The sequence below is a fragment of the Anopheles bellator genome, chromosome 2, assembly GCF_943735745.2.
Source record: "Anopheles bellator chromosome 2, idAnoBellAS_SP24_06.2, whole genome shotgun sequence".
Classification (NCBI taxonomy): Eukaryota; Metazoa; Arthropoda; class Insecta; order Diptera; family Culicidae; genus Anopheles; species Anopheles bellator.
Window position 1 is genome coordinate 17512560 of NC_071286.1, and position 21227 is coordinate 17533786.

Genomic DNA, 21227 nt, shown 5'->3' on the forward strand with positions numbered 1-21227 from the left:
AGGAAATGATCGTTCGTGCACTAAAGTCTTGTTAGTGCCAATTACACTACTCGATTACTATCTGTAAACATCTTCATTCCCATTTTCTCTCGTTTTGGTTAAAATCAACACAACGGGCAGTCATCGCTAATTAATGCCTGGCTCAGTGCAATTCCATAGTTTTAGCAGTAGTTCAAAAAAAAAAATAGTTAGTATTAAATAAAGTCCAATCTACTGTGAAAGGAAGTTCCCATCGTAAGGCTGTACGACAAAAATTACGTATCATGCAAAGCACTGGGCCAATGAAATGAGTGTATGAGCCGATCCACGAGCCACGTGGAATCGAATATCAATCGAAGATCACACGATCCGCGTGGGTTCGGAGTTTGCGTAACCCGAGTCCCACGCAACCCGCAACCGTGCGCAGTGTGCAACAACCGAGCGTCTCCATCACCGAAGTCGCAGTCAATTCGGCGTAGTCATCGTCATCGGCCCGTATCATCATCGACGAGTAGACCGCGTGCATGACAGAACTAAACCGGCGGCGTCGGCACCGGAGCTTACTGTATGTGTAAGGGGACATACCGAACGCGCATGTGTCGGTCGGATTTGATAGGCATCGTTCCGTTGCGGCGGCCGGTCAGTCGTAGAACAGAATCCGCGCGGATCGGGTTGGCACAGCACGCTCCGTAGGGCCCCTATCGGTTCCCGGGTACAGTCGGTGAATAGTGTGTGTAGCGCTAGAACGGGACCGAGAGAGTGGCGGATGCGTTATCTACGGTGCGTGGGCCGGTTTTAATCTACCACGCAGCCCGATTGTGGAACGCTATCAGCACGCGCAGGCATTGTCTGGTAATCGTGCACGAGTCATCCTAGTTCGCTGCTGCCCCCTAGTCGCTCTACATACGTCGCGCGGGAAGGACTTTGCCTTTCGGTGGATCCTGGAATCGGAAGATTGCAGTGTAATTCGAGGTTAGGGTTTGATCACTCTCTCGATCTCCAGTGTCCGTTGCACGTTCGATCTCGATTTTTCGCTCAGAATCCTAACACCACACACGGGATCGGTGCTAATTCTAAACCTCGAAACCACCAGACACAGAACGAATTTAACACCGCGAACGGAATGCGAGTCGGCGCGTCAGAGCCAACTTGATGACCAACTTCTGTCAAGAATAGCTGGTGGTGTGTGCGTTCACTTACTCTCTCTCGGTGCGGTGCGTCCCATTAACGCGTTTGTGTGGGAAGAAAGAAACTAATTCCGTCGACCCCGAAGACCGGGGCGTGTGGCTTATCGGCTTGGCGAAATTGCCGGCCGTGAACGGCGAGCGCAACGCGCTCCATTCAAGGCCTACTAATACCGTGCCCGCCAATTCATCTGCTCGAGCAGAGAAAGAGATTCACACTCGAGTGACAACGCACAACGGATCGAGCGTCTTTCTATCGTCGCGTTGCTACTGCGTGTTTGAATCTGGCGAATGACAAAGGCGACATTTTTCCAACACAAAAAACCGGTCCTTCTCAATCGCAAGGACGAAATTCATTAGCCTGCCCCGTTTTACGCCCGTGTGTATGTATGTGTGTGCGTGAGTTGCGAATCCTTCCTACGTAGCCGTACCGGTTGCCAAGGTTACGGTCGAGCTCGGAGCTCCGAGTTGGAAACGATCTGAATTTACGTGTTACGAATCTGTTTTGGGGCGAAGCGTGAATCCGCGTTCCGGCGCGCTGTTTCGGCTGTATGTTACAATCTGCGCAACAGGCCGCGGTCACGGCCGATACGGAGAAAGGTGCCGTCTACCAGCTGGCCAGCAACAACAACGGAGGGTGCACCAACATCAGGTAACCATTGATTTCGATTACCTTTTTTAATCAATCATAAGCTTGAGTTATTGTAGCTGACCGCGTTTTCTTGGTGGCGCCCTAAGATTTTCTCGGGGTACACGCCCTGCGAGCCTGATTATCACAGAGCGATACAGTTTGCCTAGGGCGCAACCAGGCTGACCGTAAATTTGGTGAGCTTATCGATGGGCTGTCTCCGTGTCACGTATGCTATCACCACTTTCAGTAATCACCACAAGCAAACCAAAATACCGATAAGCATCGCCTTCGAGAGCATGAGGCTACGGAACAAAAAACTATCTGCCCCGTAACCCCTGCGTTCTGGGGTCGTATTTCGGGAAAAAAGCCATCCCAGAGAAAGGTCCTATCTCCGGTTCGACTGCAGGCATTAGAATTGGGACCGAAACTAAACTCCGAACACTTGTCCACTTCTATTGCAGCAGCCACAATCGCCTGACACGGCTTTCTAGTGACTTCCGGGAAAGATTTCTGTTCCCATGACGACGAAAGTGCCCTTTCAAGCGCGACCGATGTTACAAGTGGCGCGGCGGCCATCAACGAACGGCGATAATGGTGCTGCATCGGGGCGAATTGATGCATCGGCAGTTCAGGACGGAGTCTTTACGATGTGTTCTCAAGTGGCCCGTTCGGAGTCGCCCATTTTTTCGAATGTGGATTCCATATCTTTCAAACAGTAATCTGATTTGGTGTTTGAATATGATAACCGTGTCGCGAGGGGAATGGCGGAACAGAATAGAGTGATTTAGATGAGTATTTTTCAACAAACGTTTCTGTTACCAACTTTGCGTCAAACGGTAGCATTTGCTTGGCTTGGGAAGAGCGGAATCATTTCCTGACACATACAGTTCTGTCAAACGATCGCTTATCGCCGCGATCGGCGCGATCTGCAGGATGTACTGTGAACCGTATTCTAGCGCGGTTGACGTTGCATCAAAGCCCCGTTGATTATGCGGCGTGATTTGTTTAGACAGTGTCCACCAGCCAATGCTGCCGTTTGTTGGCTTGGGTTTTAGTGCAAGAGATACTTGGACACGCTTTTCAAACAACCACACTCGAAAGGTATGAAAAATAACTAGTATTCTCTGGCCACTTTTGGTGCCTACAACCCTTAAACCCTTTAACTTTAACACGACAGATGCTAATGACTCACCACCTTTCGAACCCACCGTAGAATGTATGGGACTCCCCAAAACCATCAAACCATTCCCTTTTCGTCTGAATGAACATAGCGAGTCATCCCGGGACGCGAAGGAACACTGTGAACTGGAACTGGGCAATGTTTGCCGTCCTCTTATCAGCGTTCCTCGGTCGCTCGCCGGGTTTCGTAACCTAGCCGCCCGGAGGGTTGGTCATGGTCGAGAATCAGTTCCGTTGGAGAGCGCAGAGCGTAAAAATAGACAGCTTGACCCAATCACAACGCAAAAATTGGGGGCCGCTCTGGAGTTCCTTTCTAAACGGAAAACACTTATCATAAAGAAGAATTTTTTAACTAAACCAAAAGCATCATCAACGCCGAGTGATGGAGGACATTTCGAGCTGAATCTGAACCCATTCCTTAATGGCGCACAACAAGCTTATCGGAGTGCGAACAGGTGTTGCGGATCGCGTCGTTTGACTCAGAGCTGCCACTCGATCCACTCGGCAGCGAATCGACTGATAATACTGCCCAGATAAACGAGACTCTCCGCCGAAAGGAAGTTGCTGCACAACACCTGCGCGCCGCGATATGTGCAATCGACAGGCTACGGCGGACTCGCGCCAAGTGGGAGTCGCGCTCCCCATTTACCGTCCCCATCGCAAATTTGGCACAACTTGCCCCTGGGGGGAGAACTCAAACTTCGTATTGTTTGCGGAATGGCGCGCGGTGGGCTATATCTAATCGCAAACGCTTCACGTGGCGAAGGCGAAAATGTGAACCCTCAGCACGAAGCAGCAGGAAGGAACGATTCGTAGGATTCAATGTCGAAATGCGAAAAGGTTAACAAATTAACAGTAAAGCTTTCTGGCATTCCCTTTCAGCTGCGCTGTAACGGGGAGTAAATTAGCGTAAAACCGAGAAAACTCAACCCGTAACAATGCAGAGTGTTTTAATGATCGCACCGCGTAATGCTCGGCGTGCGTTTCCAGTCGGTTCGAGCGGTGTTTCGAATTGTTGACCCATTCGGAACGCCCCCTGATCGGATGAAAACAATGACCGGTGTTCACACAGCAAGAATCCAAAGGCCTAACCGGCCAGCGCAGGGCCGGCCGGCAAATTCATAACGACAGACGCCAGATGACGTAGGTCTAGGTGCTTTTTTTCCAACCCACTCTAAATGTCAAATCATTCCGTACCGTCCCCTTCTCGTTAGAGGCTCAATTTCGTCGGATTGTGGTGTGACTAATAGCCACCTGTGCGCGGCCGGCAGCATAGCGGCTACGTGCATTTTGCGTATCACGATAACTACCCGGCGAAGTGTATCTTTCTCCAGCTGCCTCTGGAATGTTTTATGGACCAGCGGAATTGGTTCAGTTCCCGGATCCGGTATCCAGCGGAATGTCGGAATCCTTTCTCTCTCATATCTCGCTGTGGGAAGGTCAAGGTCGTATTCGATGAATTATTGAATCCAGTTTTAGTTGGATAAATCGAAACGTCACAGTAGTTCCCGAAGGGTGCGTCATTTGTCTGTACAAATCGCTTCTAGTTTAGGGACACTGGGAAGTCACACTAGGCGGCAAAGATTCGACGCTATCTTCAGTTCAACCGACCACCATTAGATCATCAGCACCGTGTGTCGCTTCGTGTTGCTTGCCCAAATCCCCGGACTGCCTCCCACCACCCGGGGGCCTGGTTGACAATTGGTCAATTGAATGCACCCCAATTGGTTTAATTTGTCGTAACTCAATTTCTCAGGCCGTTCGCCGGGCCGCCGGGAACGCAGACACTACGGGGGCTATTGGGTCTTTCTCAGGTGACACTCTCAGCCGCCGGCGATTGTGCAGTCAACAAATGCAACGCTTTTGAACCATGTAGACCCAGCGCAATACGGTGGTGGCTCCAAACGACACCAGACACCACGGATGTTGGATGGAAATCGGCCGCAAGAGCCTGAAACCAGCACAGCAAGCAAGTCAAGTGTTGACACTCGAAGGAGGAACCGCGCGCTAAGTGCGATAAGAAAAGGATGATCAGCGTTCGGGTTGATGGACCTTTATCCAGGGATATGCTGCGCCACTTGATGTTCTTTTTAGAGTTCACAACTGGAGCATATTCATAGTCGCCGCCGTTTAGCCACAGGAGAGCTGTTCGAAGTCTATCCTTGGAGGCTATTTGGGGAATGGGATTCTACGCGAAAACCGGCTCCGTTGGGAATTCTAGGCAACCAAATGTTGGGGAAATTTGGTGCGCACGCCAAACCGGTTGTGAAAAAAGCGAGAGTCATCGGCTGATGTTCTCTTCTTCCGAAATAGGCCTTTCAAAAAATCCCAGCCCCAGACTGCACGTGCCCGTAATCGTTTACTGTTCATATCGATCGGTTCGATGAAAACAAATCGGTACAGCTTCCGGTTGTTGCTATATTACTGATTGCTGCGCTCGTGATGCAATTAATGTGCATAATTCGCCGCTCTATCTACAACCCGAGAGGACGTAGGACCTGCAGATGGGTGCAGTAGTGGGCGACGCGTTAGCTACCGGGGCATGGGCGGACTTTCAAACATGCTAATGTTTACCAACACTCAACACGTTGTCTGATAAGCCGCTTCTAAAGTGCTCCACAATTCCCGTGGGATTACGTGAAACGATTATTTGTCGCACTCCGTGATCAAGTTCTGTCCCTACTTCATGATTATGCTTCTAATATTGATTTACCAATCATCAATATTCAAGCAGACAGCCAAAGAGAGTATTTCAAACCTTTTTGGAGGTTCGTGCAGCTATTGGGCGAAGAGCACTGGTTAACGTTAGGCATAACTTAACGTAGCGCTACGGTCTGGCGATAAGATAACGAACTAAACTATCCAAATGCTTCCCGATGGTTTCGGATACCAGATTTCCCGAGGGAACCCGTTACTTTGGTGCTATCAGCACCAAACGTGTTGCAATCGATCGTCTTACCTAATCTACTCGTTAAGCCAACACGAGCCTGCCGCCCTTGAAAGCCATAAAATCAATGCGCTATTCCGTGCGTGCGAGCGGCACACGAAGTTACTCCCATTTTAATGTGGAACTACTTTCTTTTAAAAGCTTCTGTCTTTAAACTACTTTCGTTTTCTCTCGACTCTAATAAAGTAGTTCCTTATGCTGAGTCTGATTGCGAAGCAACTTTCATTGAAGTGACGGTCCTCCAGGCGGTGCCAAATTCGCACCGAAAATGTAAATTGGAGAAATTGGGAAATCATTCTGTCGCCCACGGCCGCACAGGACTGACGCTCTGTCTGTCAAGGCTCTTTTTTGATCCTGCAAGTGTGTGTTGCGGTATCGTGCTACGGCAAAGACCGTTGTGATCGGGCCACCGGCATTGTGATCAGTTGCCAGTGTTGAAAGTGCGTTTTGCGTTCGCCCTACGAGATGGCGCCCATCACTGAATACCCTGCATTCCGGCAAGAAGGCGCCCAGAACAAGAAGGCGGCGGTGAAGAGAGTCCTCGGTTCATTCGCCGACGCCGTGAAAGCTCCAGCCCGGCCCAACAACCGGTTGGTCCTTCTGCAGCTGAAAATCAGGTGTGTTATCTTGTAGTTACAAAGCGCACAGACAAGGGATCGCGTAGCGTTGAGCTTCGCCTTGAAGACTTAGCATCATCAATGACCAACATAATCCAATGGAACTGAAGTAGTTTTCTTGGTAAAAACGTTCGTCTCTCATCAACCAGCGGTTATGCCTGCACCGCTTTTTATCCCTGGGGTGCTTTTATTCCCATGAATACGAATGTGGTGGACAGTCAAAAGACACCGTTACCCTAATCAGAAATATTTTTTGCAATAGACATAAGTTGGAGATTCTTTATACAGGAGAAGCAACTAGTGTTGTACGTACTAGTGCCAGTCCATCAGACTTGTCTCTTTGCCCCTTATCGCTTGTCCCGGATACTAACTGGTAGATTATCCACTCCTCGGCAGTGACCATCTGCCGATTGCAGTGAAGATCACTAGATCGTCCAACAGATAGTAGCCAGATCAAATGTGTATTGACGAGGCACATCAATTGGAAGAAACACAGCGAGCTCGTCGTCGCTTGGCTTTCTCACCAAGTACTACTTGGTGGGAAAGGCAAGTACTTTTAAATAACACTTTCACTCCCTGCTGTAACAAGGACTGTCAAGCGATATTCCAAGAGAAGAAGGAGGCCTTTAACGTTTCCGCATGAGTTCCTAGAAAAGCAGTGTAAAAACTTGCTGAAAGTAAAAAGGAAAGGATACTGGCGTAAATATTTCCAGGAACTGTAGCTTTTCACTTTGCTTTCGCTTCTGACAAATGGCTGGAAATTTTCGCAGCCAAAGTCTGCCCCTCCTTCGTCCCCGCGCAGCGCAAATTCATTGATGTGATCCTGACATCCCGACCATTAACAATGATCGAGATCTGTAGAGGGGACCAATAGCAAAAATTCTTTGCCAAGACGGGACCAAATGACAAATTGGTTCAAAATCTTGCCTAGGCATAAGCTGGACTGACAGCCTCGTTTTGCAAATCCAAACATATTTGAGCTACCGGAATGGTGACCTTGGTGAAGTTCGCAACTGAGCATGGGGCCAAAATGGTCCAAGGGGCCAAGCATGTTTTTGTTGCGCTAATCAATGTTTACGTCTATGAGTGTTTCTGTTTTCGGCTACTGTGCGGATGGATGGGTTCATTTCATCAAAAGCCTGCCCGAAACAAGAGTTCCTACGTTCCTTCCAGATCCTACGTCAATGTTTCATTCATCGTCCTGCCAATCGTTCTGATCGCGGACCCAAAATGGTTCTCGGTTGATAAATTTCGCAATCGTTTCTTCCCGTGACTAATCGAAAACATGATTTGACCGCGCAAGCATACCTCGACGCGCTGTTTGTGTTAGCTGTTACGCACGTTGTGCTAGTAATTAATATCTTCGTCCCCACACTGGCGGCTTCCTGGTGGCCGGTCGAGTGGGTTTTATTTGTCCAGAAGATTCCACCATTCTAGACGCCCATGACGTGACCATGTGCTTCCCATGCTCAGCTGAAGGTATTTTAGATGGTCATTAGAATTGATCAAAGTCAGAGTTTTTGGCACGCTAGTTTAAAAGTTTTAACCTTCCGTCGAACGGAATGTCAAATTGGTTGCGCACGAAATGGCACGAAAGAGAAGACTGGCTCCGATGGCTCTGCCTTAGAAGACTCGTCAATCTTTCCTGTTCTCACAAAAAGTATGTTGCCTGCCGAATTGAGGCTGTGCTGAGTTTCAGCAGATGACAAGCCGAGTTTGTGTTGTTCGTTCTCCCGCGGCCCCGGGGTTTGAATGTAAAACTTACCCGCTACATGATGGCACCTAATTGGTACTTTAATTTATGTATAACTACATTTTATCGTTCAGCCACGGTAGGTTAGGCTGTTTCAAATGATCATCAGAATTATATCTCGAGATTGTGGTCGGTCGACGATCGTGGCATCGTTGAGTTGGGTCATTTTTAATGAAGATCATTGTTGATCATGTGATGGAAATAGCCTCTTTGTGTTGCAAAAAGTAATCAATGTAACGAATGTCTTCTAAACTTTGATCCTATGATGTTTTAAATTTAATAAGCATCATCAGTTGTAACGATAAAGGCCTAATGCATATTTAAATTAATCTCTCTATCGCTTCCCTAGTGCTTTCTTTGTCAGCGAACAAAGACGGCATCAGAAGCAGATCATGGCTACGGTTTCATATATGGACTTTAAAATTTAATTTTATCGATATCATCACCGTAATTGGCGTAGGAGAAACCATTATAGGCGACAATTCAAAGGGCGCCACCGCTCACATTCCCAACCGCATCCATTTAAAGCTGCTGGTCGCGGCCCAGTACGGGGGTTGGACTGCAAAATTGAATTTTGATTGATGTTAATTTGTAATGTCACACCACCCCAGCACCCCGGGTCCCAGTCGGAATACCTCAGCATCTATGCCTAGCATCGGAACGGTAACACGATCGAGAATCATGCGCTCCGACCGAACACATTGGATCGCTGACCCACTAGAACCTTGCGCCACCGATGCATCTCGTCCGTGGCGGCGCCCTAGAACTAGAAGAAACCGATTTTTGTTTCCCCGATTGACGTTAGATTGAGTGATGGTTTCGTTCGACTTCTGTCTTTCAGCAAAACGGATCACCCGGTGCCCCAACGACGAACCATGCTTGTGAAGGAGGTCTGTAACCGGCGATGCATCCTAACATCGGCCGGACTGCTGCTGCTCGCCAGTGGCAGCTTCTTCATCCTGTTCTTTCCGGTCATCTTCGAGGACATACTGCACGAGGTTCGTATAAACCCGGGGGCGCACGGTCGGGTGTGAGAAAATCAAATGCCGCGAAGCAACCGTCGTAGAGAGTCGACCGTGGACAGCCGATTGACTCTTAATTAACCCTCGTTGGATTCGTTGGAGGTGTTCACCGCCGGCTCTCTACGTGAACGTGACCCGCAAAGATCAATGCGCAGACACGCAGATGTTCGGTGGACCGATTTAATTAACCGTCTTTGTTATCCTTGTGCAGGAGTTAAAATTGCGGCCAAGTTCCCGGGGGTACGATGCCTGGGTGTCGCCACCGTTCCCACTGGCGATGGATGTGTATTTCTTCAACTGGACCAACCCGGAAGATATCACGAACCATTCGACGAAACCGATCCTCGAGGAGCTCGGTCCGTATCGGTTCATCGAGCGGCCGACAAAGGTGGACATCGAGTGGCATGACGCCAACCACACCGTGAGCTACCGGAAGAAAAGTGTCTACCACTTCGATGAGGAGGGTAGCAATGGCAGTCTGGACGATGTGATCAGCAGCATCAATATAGTGGCCGTGGTAGGTATTTGCTAAAACAAGTAGAACCGAACGGCAGCTAGTCACCGAGGGTCGGGTCTTAATTAGCGATAATCGTTACATCATTGTGCAATGACGTAAAATCATGACGTGAAAGTAGCAAATCATTTGTGCTTAATGATACAGTGTGAAGTCAGAGAAAAAAAGATACTCATCGTGGGGTTTTCAAGACATTTATGTTTTATTTTCACAACCTTCTTTTGGGAGATGAAGCTTAATTTTGAATCATGGTTCTGATCTAACCACCCATTCCAGTCTGCGGCGAAGAAATCGAAGTACTGGAACTATCTGCGGCAGAAGGGCGTTTCGATGGGCTTCAAGCTGTACGATCAGCAGATTAATGTGGTGAAAACGGCCGGCGAACTTCTGTTCGATGGCTACGAAGATAACATGGTGCTGATGGGCAAACACTTGTTCAACGACGAAGACATTCCGTTCGATCGTGTCGGATGGTTTTATACGGTAGGGAACCCCCCGTGGTAACCCGAGGTTGAGCGTGATCTTATAAGTTAATCTCGTTTTTCAGAGAAATAATTCGGCTGATCTGATCGGTCACTACAACGCGCACACGGGCGTCGACGATATCAACAAGCTGGGCACGATGGGCGAATGGAACTATCAGCCACGGACGGACTTTTTCGAGGGAAGCTGCGGTATGCTGAATGGCTCGGCGGGCGAATTCTATCCCCCAGGGCTCACGAAGGACCGGCCGGTGGAGCTCTTCACACCCGATATGTGCCGCAGTTTACCACTCGAATTTGAGCAGGAAGTTACGGTGCATGGCGTAAAGGCGTACAAGTACGCCGGTGATCGCCGAGCGATTGACAACGGCACACTATTTCCCGAGACGGCTTGCTTCAGTGCCGGCGAAATAGTCCCCTCCGGCGTGTTGAATATTTCCTCCTGCCGCTACGGAACACCCGTTTTTGTATCTTTCCCGCACTACTACGGAGCCGATCCGTTCTATCTGAATCAAGTCGAGGGCCTGCAACCGATGAAGGAGAAGCACCAGTTCTACATGTCACTCGAACCGGTACGCAATAAGGGTTATAAATGTCGATGGCAGAGTATTGATCGTTATTATTTCGTTTTAGACCACCTCCGTCCCGCTTGATGTTGCCGCACGGCTTCAGCTAAACATTATGATTGAGCCATACGAGAACGTAAAGTAAGTGGTGTCTAACAATCCACTTTACTGAAAGTGTACTAAAATCCAGTTTCCGTTTCCTAGTATCTTCGCCGACGTCAAGCGTGTATTCTTGCCCGTTCTGTGGTTCGAGCAACACGTCCTGATGCCAGCGGACCTCGTCGGTGAAATCGCCTTCGCCCTTACCGTACCGTCCATCGTTCGGTTCTGTGGAATCGTAATGGTTGTTTGTGGCGTCGCAATGCTACTCTGGATGCCACTGGAACGTATGCTGTGCCGGAGGAGACGCGTTGCGTCTGCTAACCGACATCAGGCCACAACCCATAACGGAATACATTCCTTCGCCAACGGGGCCGATAAGTGTTTGCTCCATTCGTCGGAGAAAAACGGTAAACCGACGACGATCGTCCTGGTCGATAGGCTGCTGGTGGAAAAAGTGGAAAAACAACCGCTTCCGGACTGTATCACGCTGCCCGGGAATCACCCAGCGATGGAACCGGAAAGCTTTCCACTGATCGATACAAAGGGGACAACGATCGTAAAGTCATGAGGAAGTTGTTGGGCAACAACGGGGACAGTCGCGCATTTTGATGCACCGATATCGGTGTTCGGACCAGGATTCCTAGAGCACGTTCCGCGTGAGCAAGACCCAAGAGCGATAGTATGACTGAATCGATCGGTTGATTGATAGGATTTAGTGAAAGACACTACCGTAAACATTACCACATTGGAACGACAGCAAGTGTGTCCCGGGGAAGGGAGAATCCTCATTACAGTAGTAGCTTACCACTTGGCCAGCGGTACGAACGCATCCTGCTGTTCAGGCGGTCTTACGATAGAGATCTATACGCTAAGATGATTTAAGAGACGCCAAGACGGTGATTTTTGATTGCATGATTCTATGGTACAACTGATACCATTTTTCTGTAGTCTTAATTCCACTGAGGAGCATTATTTACTCACTTCTTAAAGCAACTTTACGCAAACACACAACACCGATTTTCTGATATCTCGTTTAGCTGCGACTTGGGGACCAGGATCCACACACGCCCCTGAGATTAAGTTTAGTTTCCCTTTTAACGTAGAGTCGAGAAGACCGTTAGAGTTCACGAGGCCAAAGGATTATAGCCCGTATTGTTCCCGCAAAAAAGAGAAACATTCTGCTTAGAGTAAGATTAAGTTAGCTAAGGTTAGCGTTTTAGCATTCCCTGTGCTCCACACATCACTTACCATACCAATCAATCGTCCAATCGTCCGTATCTTGTTGTGGGGCCCACGTTCGTGATAACAGTGACGAGATCCTAGAGCTTAATGTGCAATTATTGGATCGTGATGCCAACAATTCATAACTGCGGGTCACATCAAGCAAATGTTGCACGGTGCGCTTCCAGTTTACCTCGACACTCCATGTAAGTGCCTTTCGTTTCACGTGGGCAAAGGCAGATGATGTGACAAGCGAAACGCCAGAATGCGAATGTGCAAGAAGTGTATTGGTAAGCGTTCGTTTATTGTTAGAAAGACAAACCAACTATGCATGCTATAGGATAAGAATGAAAGTAAAACAGGCTGTGTACGTGTGCCAGTTCCAGAGTTTTTTGTTTCGGTTTTGGAATGAACTTGTTTTCAATGGGATAATATCACACTAACGTCTCCCTTCGTTGTTGATCAATTGATTGATTGAATCTTAGTATTAATCGTACGTCGCCGACATTATGCTAACATAATGTTTCAATGTTTTCTAACTTCGTTCTGGTGCTCGTTTTCGGTTCAGGTGGATTTTGTTGAAGGAATTACTGTGTTTTTTCGTAGGCAATGATACATTTTGTTTTACGACATTTGGGTTTCCACTTTCTTTACAGATCAAATGGTAACACAACTATGTCCTGTGCCTGGTGAAGCCACGCTTAACCCGTGGAACTTAATTGCTAAGTGTTCCAAATTACTGTGAACAGTGCCAAATTATTATGAACTTTAAAATGTGCTAACGTCGATCAGGTAAGTTTATTCTATTGTATGATACAATTTATTAATCACTAGCCTTTTACTTTGGTATTGTCACTAATGACTAGCATTGATACAAAAAAATTTTAAAATATTTACAATCCTTCAGCGCAATTTGCGAAATTATCCGTTACAGGCAATATTTTAACCGAAAATCATCTCTGTGATTGCAGCGCCACCTAGTGGTCGTCATTTTAAAAGAAGTTGCATGGCAGCTATATCGGTTGCATGCAATACTTTCGAATTGCAACTGCCGATTGTGAGTTGTGAATGAGTTTAATGTTTCACCGGAGAAGGAAACGAAAGCAGTGAATTCAATCGCTACTCCAGCTGCTCGAGCCACGCCATGTTTGGGCAAATCCTCCTAAGCTTCCAATTGCTGCTTGCCATCTTTCAATCATTCGCCAAATTACCTTCGAACCAGCAGCCCAGCGGCCGAGCAGTGCAAACGGGGAACATCCCACACGGCGGGATCGAATGCTTCCCCGTTGAGCTAATGACCGCTACCGGTGGTGCTTTGGCATCACATTAACCAATTTATCTAACCGCCCGCTGAGCCCGTCCGGCTCCGGCCATCCGCCAGACCGGTTATAGATTTTTTCGGCCAGGGGAAAGGCTCGCCGTTTAAAAGCTCATAAACAAAAGCACGCGCGCGCACGGAGTTGAGCAAATTATGGTGAAAAACACGATGATTGCACAGTTTCGGTGGCAGGTCAGCGGTGGCCAATCACTACAGTTCATCCTCCCCATAATGACGTCACTTCGGTGGTCGGCACCGGTTCTACGGATCCGCAACCCTAAAAGCACACCGTGGCCCCTTGCCGTGGCAAGTGTCCGTTTTTATGCTGCGTTTCCTGTTTTTTCTGCGGAATGCTTTCTGCCGATGATTGGACTGGCCTCCTTCCCGTGCTGTTCCCGCTCTCTCGAGGGCGAATCATTTGCATCTCCGAGGTGTCATCCTCGGCCTCGAACTCACCGTTAATCCCCGGCGTGGGCTCAGGTCACGGTTTCACGATCATTGCCAATATTAACCATTCATCGCTGGGTGGGTTATAAAATTTACGACCGCCCAACCCAAAGGGAAGATGCAAAAGTTAAAAACGAGGCCAACAACAAGCGGTCATCGAAACGAAGCGAAAGGCACTGGCGACCCTCTCTTCCCCCGAGCGAGTGGACCGGTGAATCAGGATCAGGGTCCGGGTGCTGGCCACATGTGATACCGCGAAGAACATGATTCCCGATCGCCAACCGGCTCTCCAGAAGCATAGTTTGCGTCACTCTGCTGCGTAGTTTCGTATCAGGTTTTACTCACACGCCGTCCCAGAACGGTATTTTGATGCCTTTTTCTTTACTTCATCTGTTCGTCCTCCGTTCTTTGAGGTTCTGATTTTATTTTTATTGATTTCAATGATTATTACATCCGTTTATCGGACTCAGTCAAATCAAGCCCGACCTTACGAGGATCATTGGCCTGACTGCGCCAAACGCGTCTTTCGAGAAATTTGGAGACACCCGGCCAATTGTTGGCCAACATGAGTGCGCTTCACTTAAATTCGGCTACTTTCTCCAGCTATTTCTGGCTATGTTCTGTACCAAAGTATTCATGATACATTTTGTGAATGGCAGAGGAACATAAAGACGATCACGAAAGGATTGGGAAAAATCATGAATTGACCCCCTTAGAGGTTAGAGTTTTAAGCCAAAGAACTGATCATGTTACTACAGAACACAATTCAATTCTAAGCCACTTCGCCGACTCCCCGAAGCACCGACTTTGCAGCATAAAACACCAACATTGTCCCACCAGACGGCGCGAGACCGGCACACCCAACCCGCAGCCCACCATTGCGTCCCACTTATTTATAGTTTCATCTTCGGCGTCGGCGAACGATTTTATTTGAAAAATAAGCAAATTCTTCTATGGAAACCGGCGTACCGGGCCGAGCCACTGGCTATCATATCGGTTCCGGAGACCGATCGACCGGACCGGACTCTTCTGCGTTCTATTTCCAGCACACCAGCAGCCTGGACCAAAACATCGGTCCGCATCGGTGCCCGCCGGTCCGAATTGAGGCCAGTCCGTCGTCGTCGTCGCGGTGGTGCTGGTTGCCGGCCGGCCGGCTGCCGGTAAACCGTGCACCACAACAACAACGGGTCACGATGCGGACGCCGGATGGACGAGCAGGTTTAAACACACCCGTCGGAGCCGTCGGAGTGCGCACGCGCCAGCGCCCCACCCGAGCCTCAATTTTATGCTCCAACGGCGCTTGCTGACTAATGCTGCTGACGCTGGGGGGATCTAACGAAGACGCCTTCTTCTGCCGTGTGAGTCAAGATTGAATCCAAAGCGAGAACACGTCGTCGTGCAGATAACAAATTCAAAACCGGAATGTCTTCCGCCGGACAAAACGCTCCGAGTGAAGATCCCGCTACACGGCTTGCTGTAGTCCCGGCCGCAGTCCGGCTTGATCACCTTGGTGATCATCTCGGATGCGTCACTTGACGCTCACGAACCCCCTTCTGTTAAGGGTGGCAAATTTATTACACATCCCGGTAATGGCCGGAGTGCATTTTTGTCCGTGAGCCACAAGCAAGCCTCGGTCGATCCCTGTTTGAACCCTGCGCTCGGCGGAATTAGCGGAAAGGCATCACTTCACTCTGACCCACACACATGGGGCCCCGCTAACGGTCAAACGCGGAGTTCGCGGAGTTCGGATGATCGTTCGCTTTAACGGTGGATGGAAAAGTTCTCGCGTTTCGCGCGCGCGCGCACTGTCTTCTCGGAGTTCCTCTTCTTTTGCGCGGCGTTTCGTGTTGCGCTTGGCCAGTTGTTTACTCCTTCGATGCGCGGCGCGGTCGGCTTATAATTCGCTTCGGGAAGAAAGAAATGAGGGCCTTCCCATCGGGGGAATGGAAGGAATAACCGGGGCCCGGTGACTGGCGGGGATTTAACACGAAAAAGGAGGGCATCGCCATCATCTTCATTACCAGGCGGAGCGCTCGATCATCGTCATCAGCATCAGCGCAACATCATTGTCAACAATAACAACCACACCGTCGGTCGGGGCTGACCGATTCCGACCACTTGACTCGGCAATCCAGATTTTCCCCGGGAACCCCCGTCCCGCGGGGGTCATTAAGTCGCCGAACTCGGTCCGGATTTTTGCGCCTTTCCTCGAATTGGGAATCATTTGGCACGATTTGATGAAGAGCACCTCCGACAAGTGGCCATCGGTGCCACATTCGGTACCGGTAAAATTCGATTTATTTAATAGGCAATCCGTTGGCCACATTCATCGGTGCCACACGGGCTGCCACTCAAGTGCGCTTCTTGGCTTCTCGGCTTTTTCTTGACCACTGGCTTGGTCACTAGTTTGTCACGCATTACAACGAAGTGGCCACGCCCGATTAGCTGCGGCTTTGCCATTAAAAAAAGCAACATAAACTTACCGGGCACGCGCTACGGGCCGGGAGTCGACCCTGGCCATGGCGATAACGGAGGCTCGTGCCCGGTGCAGTGCGTGACGCAAAAACACATCAACCCGTACGTGCCGCCAGTGGCTCAAGGAAACCAAGTGTCTTGGCTTCCGTTCCGCTGCAACTATCAGCAGCGGTGCAGTGATTGTTTTATTTGCTTGTTTCGTTTCTACACGAAACGTTAAACGAACGGCGCACACGTGTACGGAGTGATACGGAGCTCCTGGACTGCGCCGGCCTTCATTGATTTATCCCGCGTGGCGTGTCCGCTTATTGGTGCCGTTTTCGCGTCTGCTCCGAACGAAACAGGTTTATTTTTATCCGTCAGCCGCCACCGGTTGTTTGTTTGTCGGGTGCTTCGCGACAACAATTATGGCCGGCCGGCCGGTGGTGCTGCAGTCATCCGTGTTCCGTCACCCGCGTGTGGCGGGTAATTGAATAAGAAGAGAAAGTGTTTGCTTTTTCTGGAATTAAAATCAACAAAAGGATTAGCGATGTTTGGTTGGCAAACACACGATCCTTCTTCTTTGATCCTTTTGCTAAGACATTTGATACTCGAGTTGGCCACAGTCCATATTGGATGATCGTTCGAAGGCTACGAACAGGTGTCGAAACTGTTTGAGTGGACAGGCAAGGAATCGGACTGGAACTGGGAAAACCTTGTAAAACTGTGGCCTTATTGTTGAAGTTTAACGGTTAATGCAGGATTAACTTCTAGAATGATTAACAGAAGCACCAGGACCATCGAAATATACCAAACCAATGAGGCCAAAACCAATTTGTCGATCGAATTCTGTTGGTCCTCCCGTTTATACACGGTTCCTTCTATCCTTCCAAGGTTCCAAGGTATCCTTCCGTAATAATAATTGGTATTGAACGCTTGTATTTTTGCAACAATAATTGTGATGTCCATGCTATGGTCTTCTCATTGAACATTGCCGGGTTTCCACTTTATCGACGTAACTTTTAACACCTTCTCTATCATCCGGTTCTTTGCTTCCAACGTAATTTCCCACGCTTCCGTGTGCGGTATCTGTGGTTCCCTGAAAGCCCAAAAAAACCCAACAAAACACGACACATTAATTGACTTTTATCAGCAGCACCAGATTGCCCGTACGGATCAAAACTGCCATCATTCATCCATGGTTTGTTTGGTGGTTAGCAGCAAGAATTCAATTACTGTTCGAAACCATAGAACCACAAGGAATGGGACATGGGACCTCGTAGTTCTCGTCCAACCACCAACGAGGCGGGAATCACGTGGAATAGTGTCAAATGTTCGTGCGATAACACCGCCACCGACAACCGCACTCCCGCCGAAACCCGAAACCATAAGGTTCCGACGATAAGGACGACGCAAGGGACCTCTGACGGTTTATCGGCCCATTTTGCGCTCCGTTCCATTTGTGGTACCAAATTTGCTCACAATCCGATTACGGTTTCGATAACGAGACGGCTTCGGTTCAGTTGTGGTGATCGTGCCTGATGACCACAGCGTGCCACCCACACGGAGGGTCGATCCTGTGATAAGGGAAGCAGCCGCAGCCGGGCGGAAACAAAAGGCTTGGAAAAACCGCTCACCACGGGAACCTTCTCAGGCTCGTTCGGGAAGTAGCTCCCTTTATCGCCCACTGGCGCGGTAGATAAAGATGTTGGTGAGTCCGACCTGGTTGTCGGAGCTGTGGGTGGGTCTTATCGGACGAGAGACGTGCATGTGTGCGGACGCCTCCACAGGAGTGTAAGATCACCGATCAAAGGTTGGGAAGCAATTTGCATGAAGACATTATCTCCGAAAGGTCGGCCCACTTTCTAAAGACACTTAAAGAGGGACTTCCCCGGACTGTCCGGCGGATTCTATTTTCGTGCAGTAAAACTCGTGTGTCACCCAAACCGAACGCAAAAAACAAACAGCCCATAAATCGGCCACATGGCATCCTGGCCGTCACGTGGAGCTTTCGAACTCTCGGGTGGCCCTTTTGTGTGGCTTCTGCGGGTTAACTTCTGTCGCTGTCGGTGACAGGGCCAGTAATTGCTTAACTTTCCGTTCATAAAAATAATCGTCAAACGCACACACGAGCGCGCGTTTGACGGGCCCGGCTCCCAGCGAATCCCGGACTCGTCCACGTCCACGGCCCAGGAACTGACAACGTGACGGTGCCATTTTGTGTGCCGTTTGGGGCGCGAAAGCCATCGTCATCATCAGCGGCGCTGATGGGGCCCTCGGGGCAGACCTCAGCTCATTACCTCAGGTACCGCGTAAGACGCCGGCGGCAGCAACAGCAGCAAGTGCGTCCCTTTGCCAACCAGACGAGCAAACAAACAAACAATTAAAACGACAAACAACCGGCAGATAAGAGGGGCTCTCTGTTGTTTTTGTCCCGCTCCGGTGCCGGTTCCGTCGGCCGGCAAGCTTTGTCGGACGGAGTTGGCTAGAGAGAGAAAGAGAGAGAGGGTTATTTACCGACACAACTAATCGTGATCGTGTTGGTTTGGCGGCATTTTGTTACTAACTCTGTCGACTATTCGCGAAAATGTGTCCCATCAATCCGTTAATAAAGGATCGGGGTGTTTGAATCTAACCGATCGTTCCGATAAAAGTGAAACAACCCCATCCCTTACAGCCAACCCCAATCACTCATCACTTCGGTGGTGGTGTCACCCCCCGAGTGGCCAGAGTATCGATTGTTTTCCGTCCACATTAACCGGTCGGTCGGTTAAAGAAGGTGAACTTGACATTCACGCCACTGTCCGCCGGTTGCCGGGTGTTGCGTTACACTTTCGGCCGGCCGTAACGTTGGCCAATGTATGTAGCGCATAATTAGTGCTAATACATTACTTCATAAGCACCATAAGCCGGCGAAGGCCGCCGCCGGCCAAGTCTGCGCTAGTTAATGTCCTGACGGAGCTGGTAATTGGTCGTACAGGTCGCCCCCGCGGGTTCGCCCTTTGGCAATTGGCGGGCGGTGGCAATTGATGTCAGAATGTTTTCGGGACGACGCGACGGCTGTGTCCTAGCCTGTGTCCTGGCTTCCCGACTACCCGCCGCGGCCATCAAGGTGAAGCCGCCGTCGCGTCGTGGTGTCAAGTGATTGATTTTCGGGTTTGTTTAATTGGATTTGGGAAGCTTGTTTCTTTCGTGGGTGGCTTTTTCGGAAATGTTGCCGACATGATGATGCTGACGAGGTTTGAGGTCAGCGCGATCGAACGAGAGCCAACTTCATTGAGCTTCTATGCGATCTTCTCTGTCTTTTGTTTATAAAAATATCGGGTTGGTTGATAATTAAACATGGTTTTGGCTGTTATCACACATTGGTTGAAAATTCCTGAGCCACATGAGTGGTGCTAGTTTTTTTGCATTCATCGCTTTACCAGTTAGTAGTAACCTTTAAAGAAAACTATTAAAATTCCACCATAAGAGATTTGTGAGTTGTTATGCTATGAGTGGTGCTACTTTTGTTATTTTCAAATCAATGGATCAAACGCAATTTCGTGTTAAAAAAAATAGTTGGAGCGAAGCAAAGGCTTAAAATGTGCTACAAAGACTCCACGAAAGTCTTCATCAACGTTATCTCCATCAAGAGCCACTCAAAAATTCCAGTGCCGCTCTAACATTTCAATTTTCTCGACTCGAAGACTAAAGACTTCCATAGTTTCAGGGGAATTGAGATTAATTTTTGCCATTCTTCTGGTGGAACTGATATTGAACTGATCCTTAACGTGACATTAAATTCATGGTAAAGTAGGCCAAAACTCATCATTCGACGTCAGATTTAATTAGTCGCCCAAATCTTCAATTGGACCTGTCGAGTGAATCCTTGAAAACGCCTCCTCGAAAAAACCGGTTGCCACGGAAACCCCCGAAATCCGTCACATGACGCTGGGTGCTGGGTGAGACGTCAGGCCGTCGCTGCTGCAGGATCATTTGCCGTCGCCGCTATCGATGACGCAGAACGATGCGGTGTTTACGGTGATAGCCACTCTCGGACCCAGAACTCGACCGCCGGGGGACGCCCCGACACGGACCGGTGTTGTGGCAGGTACTCGACGTCGTGCGCCGCTCGTTACCGCGGGCCCGGACCATTGTTGGTTTAGTCACCGCTACCTGTTGTTTGTCTGCCTGCCGGAAGACCGGCCGGCCCGCTGTCCGGCACGCTCGTCGTCAACAGATCGTTAGCGGGCCACTTCCTCTCCACGCAGACCGCGTCTAGACCAGGGTGACGGTAATGTAGCGTGCTTTATCACCGTCTGACGACTAATCCTGATTGCAATTCAATGTTAATGCATTACAGCGCGCACCTTAATGGGCCGTTTAGGGAGCCGTGAGTCGTGAGGCGCTCTATGGAATGTGCGAGGTGGCGCTGGTCTCCGCAGGAGGGTGCATTCCGTCACAGCCCTAGACTTGAGGGGGCCCCCGGTGCGTTGGTCAAACAGTGAAAATCGGAAATCAGGTGGCTTGCGTCGCACGTAACGCCTGATAATGACGTGACGCGGCGCTGCGTGGCGTTGTCTTGCGCGGATACGGTCGGGCGCGCGTGCGCGTTGAAAGTAAATGGAGTGTAATCTGTTGCTTTGCCACACCACCACTACTCGGGCGCGTCTGAGACGCAATGACGCGCAGATCGCCGTCGACAAAGCCGCGCGTGGCCCCGTAGCCTAATTGACCGCGCCACGACCGAAGCCGGTCTCCGGTCTTTGTGCGGAACGTCGCCATGGTCCGCCGACTTGACGACGGAAGTCTTCCGCTTGAAATCATCT

The 21227-nt window shown here is 49.6% G+C and overlaps 1 protein-coding gene across 2 annotated transcripts; it reads left to right on the forward strand.

Annotated features, from left to right (window-relative positions):
* The first annotated feature begins 643 nt into the window (after nucleotides 1–643).
* On the forward strand, nucleotides 644–12569 carry LOC131211157 (protein peste-like). 2 transcript variants are annotated; one of them, XM_058204526.1, is made up of 8 exons: nucleotides 644–1815; nucleotides 4419–4421; nucleotides 9132–9288; nucleotides 9524–9829; nucleotides 10103–10309; nucleotides 10374–10880; nucleotides 10942–11015; nucleotides 11079–12569. In XM_058204526.1, the coding sequence occupies exons 1-8, from the start codon at nucleotides 1715–1717 to the stop codon at nucleotides 11542–11544; spliced, it is 1821 nt and encodes a 606-aa protein (XP_058060509.1). In that variant the 5' UTR covers nucleotides 644–1714; the 3' UTR covers nucleotides 11545–12569. The 2 variants fall into 2 exon arrangements, with proteins under 2 accessions (XP_058060509.1, XP_058060508.1); XM_058204525.1 differs by lacking the exon at nucleotides 4419–4421.
* Nucleotides 12570–21227: the final 8658 nt, after the last annotated feature.